At 42.2% G+C, this 13,086-nt stretch overlaps 1 protein-coding gene across 2 annotated transcripts in view; it reads right to left on the bottom strand.

Moving 5' to 3' along the window:
• The window catches only part of CABLES2 (Cdk5 and Abl enzyme substrate 2), a 145,257-nt gene that overhangs the window by 79,414 nt on the left and 52,757 nt on the right, over positions 1-13,086 (bottom strand). The window contains exon 2 of one of the 2 annotated variants that reach the window (XM_085619754.1): positions 405-476. The exons of the other annotated variant lie outside the window; for it this stretch is intronic. Coding sequence (XP_085475880.1) covers positions 405-476 — 72 coding nt within the window. The remainder of the gene's footprint in view (positions 1-404; positions 477-13,086) is intronic. 2 annotated transcript variants of the gene reach the window in all.

The following is a 13,086-nucleotide window of genomic DNA, read 5'->3' as shown; positions in this document are numbered from 1 at the left end:
TAAACGTATATAAAGTTAGCAAACAAGCACACACCTCCAGCATTGTGGAAAACAGAAAAAGTCTTTATTATGGCATAGGAAGAAACAAAAGAGAATGTATAGACCAGTGACGATTGAAGTCTCGCAAGGAGACGTGGCTCATAAATGGCCGCGGGCCAGAGTCTGCGATGAGCATCAACAGATCCAACGCCCACACTCGCCACGATCCGCTCAGGGAAGTCTATACGGAATATAAAGTGACTAGATTACCAGCATCGCCCCATGACATGCAGAACCTAGACTGAAACTCAGGAAGCGTTGAGGGTGGAAGGAGGATCGCAGGGAGAGGACAGCCTGGGCAGAGAATGCAGGCAGAAGGAATCATGCAAGAAGTGAAGGCAAGTGAACGCTGCGATGAAAAGTACCTCCGGACTCCGGCGCTTTCCACTACGTTGTCTAGAAATTCTAGAGAACAGCGCTGGGATGCAAGCCGCCTTCTGTAAAAGTGGATAACGTTAATCAAAGCCTAAGGGCTAAAAACAAGCAACATCCACAAACGAGACTTAACGTGTGGAACTACTGGTTTAAAAACAGCTGCACAACCTACAAAATGTTCTCCTGGGTTAACAGTAGAGTACATACCAAGAACACTGGTTATATTGGTTCTATAGAGTTTAGTTTTTGGGATAAATGTGGGGGAAAATAGATTTCACATTTGCATACAACCCTCCAATGAATACCTAACCGTGGTGATTTAGCAGCAGGGTCAATTCGAAAGATCACAGGAAAACATCTATATCAAAAGAGACATCCCTATATTTCACAAAATTGTATCCGGGCCTAGAAGAAAAGTTTTACTTCTTTTATTTCGCAGAACACACATATTTAGCAGAACAATATATTAACTGGCAAGAATACAAATTGTGATTTACAACAGAAAAGGGATCCCACAGGCTAAATTGATCGGATTTCAACATTTTGGATTATGCAGCTGCTTTTGTGCAACAAGCTGAGATTTTAGAAGTCACAAATGAAATCCATTCGATTTTCATTTTGACCAAAACAGAACACTTGGCTCTACAATCTTCATCCCTATCTAAATTTACCCCTTAAGCAAACCAGACATTTTTTTTCGTTTTAAAAATGTTCCTAATGCCCTGGCAGCCAGCTGAAATTCCCAGGCTTTGAAGGCTATTTAAAGATGGCATGCAGCGGGCAAAACTATGCCTTATTAAAAGGAATTCATGCTGGAACATCAAACCAACTGGTTAATAAGAAAGTGCAGAACTTCAGAAAAAAAATAGAATTTTTCATGTTGAACAATTTTTCAGAACGACAGGGACATTGACACCAGACAACAAAGAGGGCGTGTAAATGAGCACAATTAAACAAGGTCACATAGCCTCAGAATACGAAGCTTGGGCAGACAACATTTTTCAACATTCTGAGTATTCAGAAACGTTCTAAAGAACTAATTAGTCTTTCTCGAAAATTGCTTTTAAACCTCAGACACACCACCTTAAAATGATGATGATTAAAATGATTAAAGAATAGGAGGTTTAATTAAGCTTTTCATATACCCGCATTGCAAACCAGTTGTAACCAAGTCTCATAATATAAAAGATCTCCTCTGTACAATGAATAAGGGCTGTGTGCAGGCCACCTCTGTACATACGTACGTATACACACACGTTGTCTCTGATGTGTTACCGATTGTTGAGGTAAAGCCCCGTTTGTTGTCTGAGCACCATTGGCAACAGTTAGTTCACAATTTCTCATGCAGCATCCGCCCCTGAATACATTTCAGATTTAATACCGATCATTCCATTTCACACATCCGTTATAGTGGTCTTATTCCCTAAAGTATTTGCAGTGCTCCTGAAGTAATGTTCCTTCCCATCTTTGGAGTCGTTATCCGTACCTTCTAAAAGCATAAGGTTGGTATCTTCGGAGGAAAACCTTTTTGTACATAGTAGTTTGCTTTTTGGTAGAATTTCCAGCCATATTTTGGAAGCAACAGTTCATCTGGCCTCAATTTATACTGCCCGCCTCTTAACTTAAATGACAGCATAATGCCTGTGGCTGGATAAAATTGTTGAAGCCTAAGCAGGTGCCACAGCTGTATAGGGCTTGAGGCATAGTTAATGTAAATGTCCATATGCCCTGCACATTTACTTACGACATAAATAAAATCAATGGAATATTTTGGTAAACATTTGGATAAATGAAATAAAATGGAGGGCATGTGCATGATACAGCCTTGAGGACAACTCAACCGGACGGGTGCTGCTGCTTACCACAAAGTCCGGATCTCAAGTTGTCTGGGTAGACCATGCATTCCTGGCAAAAGTTATACTGAATGGGTGGTGTCTCAGTACTGGAGCTTCTGGAAAGACCTAAGCAATGCCACCTAGAAGGGGTACTATTGAGGTCAAAAACTGCTACACAAGGTGTTTAATAAGTGCAGGGGATGTCATTCCTGTATAAAGCACGTGAGCAGGATCATAACAGAAGAGTATGAGAACTGGGGGCATTCTCGGGGTTGCTGGAGGGACAAATAGTAAAACTGAACTGGAGACGGCTGGTGGGCTTCACCGCAGAGGGGGCGGTCACAGTGGGCAACCCGTCACAGTGCGAGGCCAGGGCTCCTCATAGATATGACATGGGAGGAAATTAAGATTTGGGGTTGAAAGGAGTTGGGGGACTGAGCAGGTACCAGGAAGGGGAACGTCAGGATCAAAAACAGCAACTGTCAATCCCATGGGCACATAAGAATAAAGTGCAAAGATGGGCTGTGATGAGAAGAGGGAGTAAACAGGACACAAAGGAGAGTAGTGTGCATTAATGCACCTGCGCTGAGAGGCGGTTAGTACCAGAGTGAGTGGGCAGAAGTAAACTCAGCACAGATCGGTCAATGCTTGTCCCATGTTTATACCAGGTGTAATGCTGATTTGTGAAGCGCACATGCTAGCTTCTTATGAATTTATGTGCACTGCTACACACTTTTGAAATTGGAGGATTAGTTAAGAGGTAGAAGAACCCACTTCAAATAATGACAATCCCGTTTGAGAATTAACCACTAAAGTCACTAAATAAACCTGTGCTCAACCCTCTGCTACCTTGGCACAGAGCAGGATTAACTTAAAGGCAGGGCCGACTGGGAACCGAAATCGCCCCGGGGAAACTGCTCGGCCGGCCCCCCCTGGGGGGAGGGGGGGTGCAGCTGTGAAATTTGCGAGGGCCGGTTTCAGCCAATTTTGTACAGGGGGCTGATAATGCCGACCCCCGGTAACAAAAACAGTCCCCAGGGACTCAAAACCGGCCCTCGCCCTAGCGGCCCACCGGAGAAACGCCCAGTGCCCGCTACGGCCAGTCTGGCCCTGCTTAAAGGCAATGTGTAAAATAACTATGCAGCACTCGTACAGTAATAAAGTAAAAACTCAACACTAGAAAAATCCCAAACCAATTTAGAAACTAAAGAACATGTTTATAAATAAATGACACCAAAACAAACATCCAATAAGTACAACTAGAGATATGAATTTTTAAATAAAAAATGGTGCAAAAAAGCACAGAACTCCAACAGCAGGTATCTGGTCACGCTACACTGGGACAAAGTCAAAAGTTAAATCTGTGAAGGGTCACAGGTCGTATACAGGGACCAGGATTATATCAGTGAACAGTTTATCGACCGACGTAGAAACTTTTATAGAGAAAAAGTGGTCTCAGTTTTTTTATGCTGCTCCCTCGTCCTCCCCACGCCCTTGCCCTGTCACGCAGCTGCATAAGGCATGCTCCTCCTGCAGCGTGGCTTGGACACCTGGCCCACCGGCGGGGTTCAAGGCTGGAAGAAAGTACACGGCCCTTCTGTATACCGTTCAAAAATAATAGGATGGGTGTTAAGGGAAAGAACGCGCAACCTGCAAAATCACACAATTTTTAACCATACAAACCAAAACTTTCTCAATACGGTGCTTTCAACTTGAGGTTAAACACCCCAAACCCTCAAAACAATCAATGATTGATTCATGTAATTTCTTTTGTCGAAGCACACGTGAAAATAACATTCAATGTCTCTTGTAATAACCACGAAAATAGGAAAAAAATTTGGTGTGGGCTTCTCTTCTTCCTTTTATTTTCAAATTGAATCTTCAAGGTTCTTTAATTCACAAACATTCTTCCACTCCCAACGCGTTTTGTCGATAAGGGATTAAACCATGCGACTTCCTCAGGGCTGGAAGTAATAAATAATATAAATTGGAGTACAGAAACCTCCTTAATCCATACCATATAGCCCACATTGCTACCATGTGCAAAAAGGAAATAAACATGCTGTGTGATTTCACACTATTATCAACCTGTGTTTACACGTTTCTAGATTCTTTAACAATTTTAACCCCAATGATTGGATATTCATTACATCTGCTTAGCCACCATTATGACTGTGAGCATTAAACGTTTCCGTGATGGCACCATTCTCCCAACTGTGATCCATGCTAGAATTTCAAGCCTGAATGCATAATCAATACCTTATTCTCCTGTATCTGTCTCCTATAACGAAACAACCATGTAAAAACCGTATTAACACCGCGGAGCACATGAGGCAAAGAATGGCGTGGACCCAAAATCACATTCTACAGCACACACATACCTTCATTCACTTTGTTATCGTCATCAGCAGTAATTCTTCATCTTATTCAAATTCAATTATCGGCGCTAACCTGGAATATAATTCAGACTCTAAGTATACTAATCTTGTATTTGTATTCATCTAAGGCCAAACACCAACAATTCCTGACCATCGCATAGTCTCACCTGATTCTTCGTTTCCTCTAATGAAAAATCGCTATTGTATCTTGTTCTCAATCCTTACCATGAGTATAAGTCCTTTAGTCCTTCACAATCCCTGAAGTACGGAGATCTAAAGGAACACAAATCCAAAATCTACCCTTAGAGATATTCTCAATAGTCAGTATTACGTAAAGCCACCCTCGTCCAAGCTCTCCTACTTACTTTCCGATTAACATGGTCCCCGGATACAGAACACACCCGCATTGGCTGTTGCCGCGTTCGTTTAAAACAAACTATAGAAATGAACAAGGTGACTTCTCTCCCGGATAAACTCCCAGCGCCATTTTGGATAGGTTTAAACTGCAGTAATCGAATCCAAATAACGGCAAACCCTATCTGGTTAAGTAAACCCTTCTACCGGTCTAATCATACACCATAAATATAAAAATTATATTCTCACTCGCTATCTATTATATAATCATCAACCAAAATATGTCAATGTTTCAATGCGCCTCCCGCTCAAATACGATGTAAACTAAAGATATGACCCGTTTATGCATGCTGATGTTGGCGCCATTCAAGCCAAGTATAATAATAATATATTGTTAGATACAACTTACTAGAACGATCCTTATTCTTATATTAAATATGAAACACTAAATAATAAAAACTTCTAAAATAAAGTTTTGCACAAATAATATCACAACATCAAAACAGTCTCTGTCCAGCTGCCACAAGCAGTATATTAATATCCTGTCCCTTACAAAATTCTTTACGTTCCTTAAACATCATTGCTAATCCTCTTTCACTATATCATTATTGCTGCTAACTTCTTCAACATATGGCGTAACATATCTACACCCTGTAGATCTTCATAGAAAAACTGCAATACGTTTACAGCCAGGAAATTATCTCAAATGCGAGGTGTTATCGAAATCCCAAATGACCTACCCAAGAGTCTGCCTTATCTCAATTCCCTCACAATCAAATCTGAAACATTTATTGATCATTTATTCGCCTAGGAAGTACTGTAACTCACGGTCATAATTAAGACCGTCTTCAACGGCCCTCAAGCGCATGATCCATCTCGCCTCATGCCTCCGCAGTGTGAGTTCTCTATTACCTCCCCGTGCTTCCATCTTCACATCCTCAATACCACAGAATTGAAATGATTTATGTATACCTTGTGATGTACAATTATGTATATGTTCTGCGATGGGATATCTCTGATCATTATTCTTGACAGCTCTCCAATGTTCACTAATCCTATCCTTAAGAGCCCTTATTGTGCTACCCACATATATTTTTTCACATTTACAATTAATCACATATACAACATATTTCGTGCTGCAGTTAATGTTAGACACAATATCATAGATTTGTTTTCCATTATACTGAAATTGTTTGGTTTTATCTTTAGCATGCTTACACATGCCACAATGGCCACATTTAAAGAAACCCTTACTCAAGTGTGTAAGCCATTGTTCCTTCTCAACCTCTACTGGGTAGCTAGGACTCAGGATTGTACCTAACGTTCTGCCTCTTCTATAGGTAATCTGTGGTTTATCTGACAGAAACTCTCGTAGTGTCTTATCTGCCTTCAAGATATGCCAATGCTTAGACATACTTTTATACAGAATAGAACTGATAGGAGTATAATCGGTAATCATCCTGATCATGAGTGACTTATTTCTAGCCTTTTTGGTTTTTAAGGTGGATGCGCGTCTTATCTTAAGTGCTGTCTGTGTTGCTACCTCTAAGTCTCTTTTACCATAACCCCTTTGAGTGAACCTCCTTTCCACATCTTTTACACATTCACTGAATTGGTTATCCTCACTACAGTTACGCCGTGCCCGTAACATTTCTCCATAAGGGATTGCCCTGATCTGATGTTTGGGGTGCGCACTGCCAGCATGTAAAATAGCATTGCAGGACGTGGGTTTTCGATACATCTTACTGCAAATTTTGTCATTGTGTATGAATAGTTCTACATCTAAGAATACCACATTAGTAGAGCTTACGCATGAAGTAAATCTTATATTCATAGCATTACTGTTCAAGTAGTCAATAAATCCTCTTAATTTTTCTTCCGTTCCCGTCCATATTAGAATTCAATCATCTATGTATCGTCCCCAATACAAGATGTAATCATTCCAGTGTATACCAGCAGGGCCCCATATCACTGTCTCCTCCATCCAACCCATGAATAAATTCGCATATGCCGGAGAAAATCTTGAACCCATAGCTACTCCCTGGGTTTGCCTGAACCATTCCCCATTAAATAGAAAATAATTGTTAGACAATATTAGATTCGTCATGGTTAATAACATCTGGGTGTGTCCCCATTGGCTTGCTGGCTTTTTCATAAGAAAGTATTCAATAGCTTTCATGCCTAGATCGTTAGGTATACTTGTATAAAGTGATATGACATCCAACGTCACTAATTTCATACCAGATTACCATGTGATATAACCCAGTATATTCAAGATATGCTTAGTGTCCCTAATATGCGATGGCAGATTCACTACCAACGACTGTCCACGCCATTCTTTGCCTCATGTGCTCCGCGGTGTTAATACGGTTTTTACATGGTTGTTTCGTTATAGGAGACAGATACAGGAGAATAAGGTATTGATTATTCATTCAAGCTTGAAATTCTAGCATGGATCACAGTTGGGAGAATGGTGCCATCACGGAAATGTTTAATGCTCACAGTCATAATGGTGGCTAAGCAGATGTAATGAATATCCAATCATTGGGGTTAAAATTGTTAAAGAATCTAGAAACGTGTAAACACAGGTTGATAATAGTGTGAAATCACACAGCATGTTTATTTCCTTTTTGCACATGGTAGCAATGTGGGCTATATGGTATGGATTAAGGAGGTTTCTGTACTCCAATTTATATTATTTATTACTTCCAGCCCTGAGGAAGTCGCATGGGTTAATCCCTTCTGTATACCGTTGTCGGCTCCTTTGGAGTTGTTGGGTCGCCCCACCTCTCCTCGGCCATGCCCTAACCAGTTCTGGTCAGTTCCTCTACACCCACTGGGTTTGTTGCCAGAATGGCTAGAGGAAGAAAGGTGGTGTCCACTTCATCTTGCAGTGACAAGGTAGGCATCCTTTGAAGCTCAGGAAGGGGCTGGCCACAGCAACCCAAGGGCATCCTTTCAAGGGAGGTGTACCCCCCCACCCCCCTCAGAGCCTTTATCCATTGTCTGGGAGAAATCTACATCTCACCACGGGGAGCCATCAGAGGTAAGTAACAGCTTGACATTTGCAAGAAAGCCATTAATTTTATAAAATAGTGATATAAACCTGACTTGACCATTAAGTTGCATTTTGACTTACTATTAAAAGTAGTCCTTGAACCATTTTTCTAGCGACTTTCAAACTGGAAGTAGCACTTATTAAATGTAATAAAGGAAATTAATGTTAGCCTACGGACATCCATCCTTGCAACGACGAAAAACAACTTTGGTGGTTTTTCACTGCCATGACATGTAAAACATTAAATATACATGTCCTACTTTTTAAATACCATGTTCTCTGCCCTCAGGGTATTTAGAGCCTACCCCAGGGGTGACTTATTGGCATTAAAAAAAGGTTTAGGTCTAGCAAAAATGTTTTTTTTCTCCAAAAGTACAAAATGGCAGTTTAAAACTGCACACCCAGGCTGTAGGAGCAGACCTGGCGACGGGTTTTTACTGTGCTGCTTTAGTGGGTGGCACACAGAGTACTGCACCCCACTAGCAGCTTTTTATTTTACCGGGCATGGGTACAGATAATACTCGCGTACTAGGGACTTACAAGATAACTAAACATGCCAATTAGGTGTATACCAATTTTAACATGTTTGAAAGGAGTGCACCAGCACTTTATATCTGGTTAGCAGGGTAAAGTGCACAGATTCCCAGAGCCAAAACAAAACTGGTTTGGCAACAGAAGGCAAAATTCGAGGGGTGACCCTGCAGAAAGGGCAAATTTCCAACAAAACTGAAAACCATTGTGCAACAGGCAAGATAAAACAGGTACGGATAGGAGAATTGTTAAGGAAGCGGTGTGTGTTTTTTCATTACTAGTCTGAGGACGGCTGCTTGTGATGGCTTTTATGTGTCACCTGAGACAGGGCAACTGCTGTAGCTTGGAAGATATTTATTTTGTTTACAATCAGGAGGCTTAGTGTCCGCCTGTTGCTTTTACCCTTAGTTGGCTACATGGTCACTCCTTTCCTTGCTCTCTTTGGCCAGCGTGTTTCTGCTTCACTGCTGCTCCGTGTGTTTGTCCCTTCCCAGGAACATGGCCCCAAGTACTGCTTCTTTACTCTGGGTTCTTCCACTGCCTGCTCTTTTGGAGCTACTTTTTCATTTAGTTGCAGCACTCCAGATAAAGTGTATGTTTGCAGGCCATCTGGCCCTCCCACACGCCTGGTTTCACTAAGCATTTTTGCTTGCCCCCTCTCAAATTGTTACTTGCACCGACCCCCTATTGTGTTGTTGCTTACACTGCATCCCCTCTCGTGTTGCTGCCTGCCCTTCCCACGCTGCTGCTGCCTCGCCTGCGCTGCGGCTTGCCCCGCCCCTCCCACGTTAATGCTCGCCTCCGTAGCTGGGCATTCTCTTGGAGCTACATCTCTCAAGGACCCCTCAGGTTAATAATTTCTTAGCCACTTGCTTTGCCATCCTGAAAGTGCTATGGAAGTTCTTCCAAGTCTTGGCTTTCCATCAGCATTTGGAAAACAGGGATCCAGGCACTTGTTATATTTTGGTTTGACAATGGGAAATCCCTTAAATTAGGCATCCCATCCCACGTGATGTACCAGCTTCAAATTATTAAAAAATCTGCTGACCATCTTGAACTTAGCAAACACAAGGAGATGATGGACGGAGCGTTGAAACTTTTCACACACTCACCCCCAGTCACTGATCTGGGTTGAATCCATCATCGTTCTTTTGCTCACTTCGCCACCCCAGTTCAGAACCAGCCTTATGCAAATCAGTCTTGACCCTGTTCCTCATGGGACTGGAGGTGAGTGGTTGAAAAGTTTCAGCACTCTGTCCATCATCTTGTTGTGTTTGCATCTTGTACTTACCCTGTCGCCCCGTTCCCTTAGCGTTACGCATCTAAGAAACTTGCGTTGGCTCCATGACTGTGAGAGACCTTTTCCAAGACTCTGCATTTTGCCCATATGGCACTTCATGGCATCGATAATCTTCATCAAAATAAAAAACCAAACTTTTACCATCCCACATGTGCTCCTTGTCCGGCCAGCCTTAAATCGGTCAATCCTCAAATCTGGAAGGGTAGACCTTCGTTCTTGCACTTGGCTGCAAAGAATTGGAGAACAGCCTCCATCCTCGCGCCAAGTTTTTAGCTACCCTCTCTTTAAGAAGCTATTCACACATAGCTTTGAAAAACCCAGTCTCATCTCGCTCCCTATCTGGAAATACTCTGCTCTTCAGCATTACCACATCCCTCGAGAGTAGCGGCTGTGCTTTACAAATCTAAAATCAGTTGAGGTCTCGAGGGGAGCGACGTAGGTGAGTTTGCTAGAGGAAAACACGTCCGATTACATTCTCCCTACAAATAGCATTGCACTGACGTATATTGCAAGGATTTGAATTAATCTGGCACTAAAGGCTATTCATTCATTCCCTACAAATAGGAGGTTGAATAAACAAGATTATCTTTGCGAATCTCTATCTAATTCACTTCAAAGCAGGATTTTTTTTGTTTTCTTAAGGATAAGGTTTTGCCGGCTTCCCTTATTAAAGTTTAGAAATAAAACAGGATGTTGCAGGCTGCACGATACAAAAAAAAAATAATCTTTTCACCTATTCTCCGTGTGCCTAGCACAGTTGAAGGAAGCAAAGAAAGTTTTATTTGCAAGTCCTTTTTTTCTTTTAACACATGGTACAAGACACATTAGGGATGCTGTTCGCGCTTGAAATAATATTTCCTTCAAATGTTCAATGTAAAACTACTAGATTTTCGTCACAAGTTAGTATGCAACGTAAGGTTTTATAAAAACATTTAAGGCAGTCAACGACATTGTTGGATTTTAGAATGTAATTTGTATAAAGTATCTATTTTTGGCTAAGGGCAAGCTTGGTCTATGTGATTATTGTAAGTGTTTAGGATTGACTAAGTAATCAATAAAGAAATCATCAATTACAGAAGGAAATAAACAATGAAAGACTCGATAACTGCACCCAACTTTTCTTTTAGATTTTCCTTCTTAGTTTTCTTTTAATATCCAAAGATCCACACAGTAAAACCTACTGCGTGGTTGCAGAAACCACTTTCTCGAGACTGGAGCTAGAGCTCAGGAAGGGCGCACGCGAGCGAGCGATTGGTACTCTGGATATTCTATTGGCTTTATTCCTGTGGGTCGTTAATTCGAAAAATAAATGGCTGAAGAAGAAATTACATCAAGCCAGATTGATCTCCTATTAGTTTTGGTTCTAAATATCACTTCATTATAATGTTTAATTTAACATACCCCAGTGTCAGTCGGGTACCAGTTTAATTGTAATCACCTTTTACTTGTACTCCAAAGTATCACGACCACTGACAGCAATTGTATTTTGAAAAGCACTGTCCCGACATGACGGACATAAATGTACAAGTATAATTGAATTACAGGCCCCCCCACCTCAGCCAATGAAAACGCATGCCTCAGTCGGGAAACAAAAGCTACTCTCTCTACCACCAATGCTGCCAACCGGTCAATGATTGTGATACTTTGGAGCACAGGACAGCTGTTGAGTTACTGTAAGCCATTTTGGAATAAAAACAGAAAAAAAGGAGATTATGCTACAAGAAAAGTTTATTTTGCACATAGTGATTATATAATTCACTGTATGTATCACAATTAATGCACCACAGTGCTCTAGTGGGGTACATGGTGCTACCAAGTGTGCTCCCAGTACAGAGCTCTGGGCTTTACTGGTATTTATTGTCACCCTCAATCTCTATCTTACAGAAAGAAATGTGCAGAGTAAAGCCAAGCTCACTCACCCGCCTCTTCTGAGACGTTCTTGTAAAGCCGACATACAACCATTCACATGATGTTTTCGCGGGGGAAATTCCAGCATTACTCTACTTTGTTTAAGAATGTGAAAAATGTTATGGTATTTTTAGGTCATGGCCTTTAAAGTCACTGCTGCATTCCGCCTTTAGGCAGAAGGTTTTCAGACGCCTCTACTCCACCCATGTCCAACTGCACACGCTGCTGTTTCTCCGGAAAAGCCAATAAAAGGGATAGGACTCCGATGCGGCACAGAAACAGCCATAAGCAGTGCTTAATTTGTGCCGGTGGTTGCAGGTGGTGGACACTGCCATTCTTTTAGGTCGAGCTTCTCAGATGACTGCTGTCATATCACAGAGGACATGGTGTGGGCTTACCATGTGATGAACATGGAGATTGCAGCCCGCCCACTGCTTACCGTTGGTTGGCTTTAAGGTAACTCCAATTTCCCTACTTCATATTCGATGGCTTGCCTTATGCCTGTCCCTCCCATGGAGCATTTCCCCCTTACTTGTGTCCTTCCACTGTTCACCTTTAGGAAACTACTTTGTTCTCCTCTTTGTGTAAGCACTCCATGAGAGTGCCTGTGTTTTCCAGCTCTCCATCAATTGCGGTGCTTACCGGACCCAAATATCTACCCCCGTGTAAATAAGCCCCACATCCTTGCTCTATGTTGCTTCCTTCACCCCAGATGCTAGTCTTTTCCACCTTGGCCGGTTTAGTACACGGTCAGGAGCGCTCCACACCAAAGTGCAGAGCAGAAAATAGACAAGCAGGCTTGTAGCAACAACGCATTTCAAGCGGACTGCCAAACAGTACGTTGCCTATATAACGCGGGCAGAACAACGAATGCGTCTGAACCAAGCATTCTATTTACAACGCAAGTCGTTACAACGACATGCGCAGGGCAAAGCGGTGCTGGGCTTTAAAGTTCGACGCTTTCCCTACTGTTGCGGGGACTCGAATTGGAATGAATATGCTACTTACCAGTATGCATCTGTTCTTGGCATGTAGGGCTGCTGACATTCATATCTGTGCATAGATCGCCGCCTAGTGTTGGGTCCGGATGTTTGCACGTTGTTGTCCTGGAAGAGTCTTCGAAGTATCCTTGGATAGGTGACTCCTCCCCTGGACTACAGTGCGCATGGGCATCCTCTCCATCCTCAGATTGTTTTTCGCCATTGTGGCAGTGATGGAGTAGATACAGAAAGTGATGACCATGCTTGCAGTAATTCTGAGAGCTGCAGCTGCGACAGGCGCCGGGGAGGAGGGAGGGCGATATGAATG

This window comes from Triturus cristatus, chromosome 7, assembly GCF_964204655.1.
Source record: "Triturus cristatus chromosome 7, aTriCri1.1, whole genome shotgun sequence".
NCBI classification, from domain to species: Eukaryota; Metazoa; Chordata; class Amphibia; order Caudata; family Salamandridae; genus Triturus; species Triturus cristatus.
This window is presented reverse-complemented; position numbering and strand designations above follow the sequence as displayed.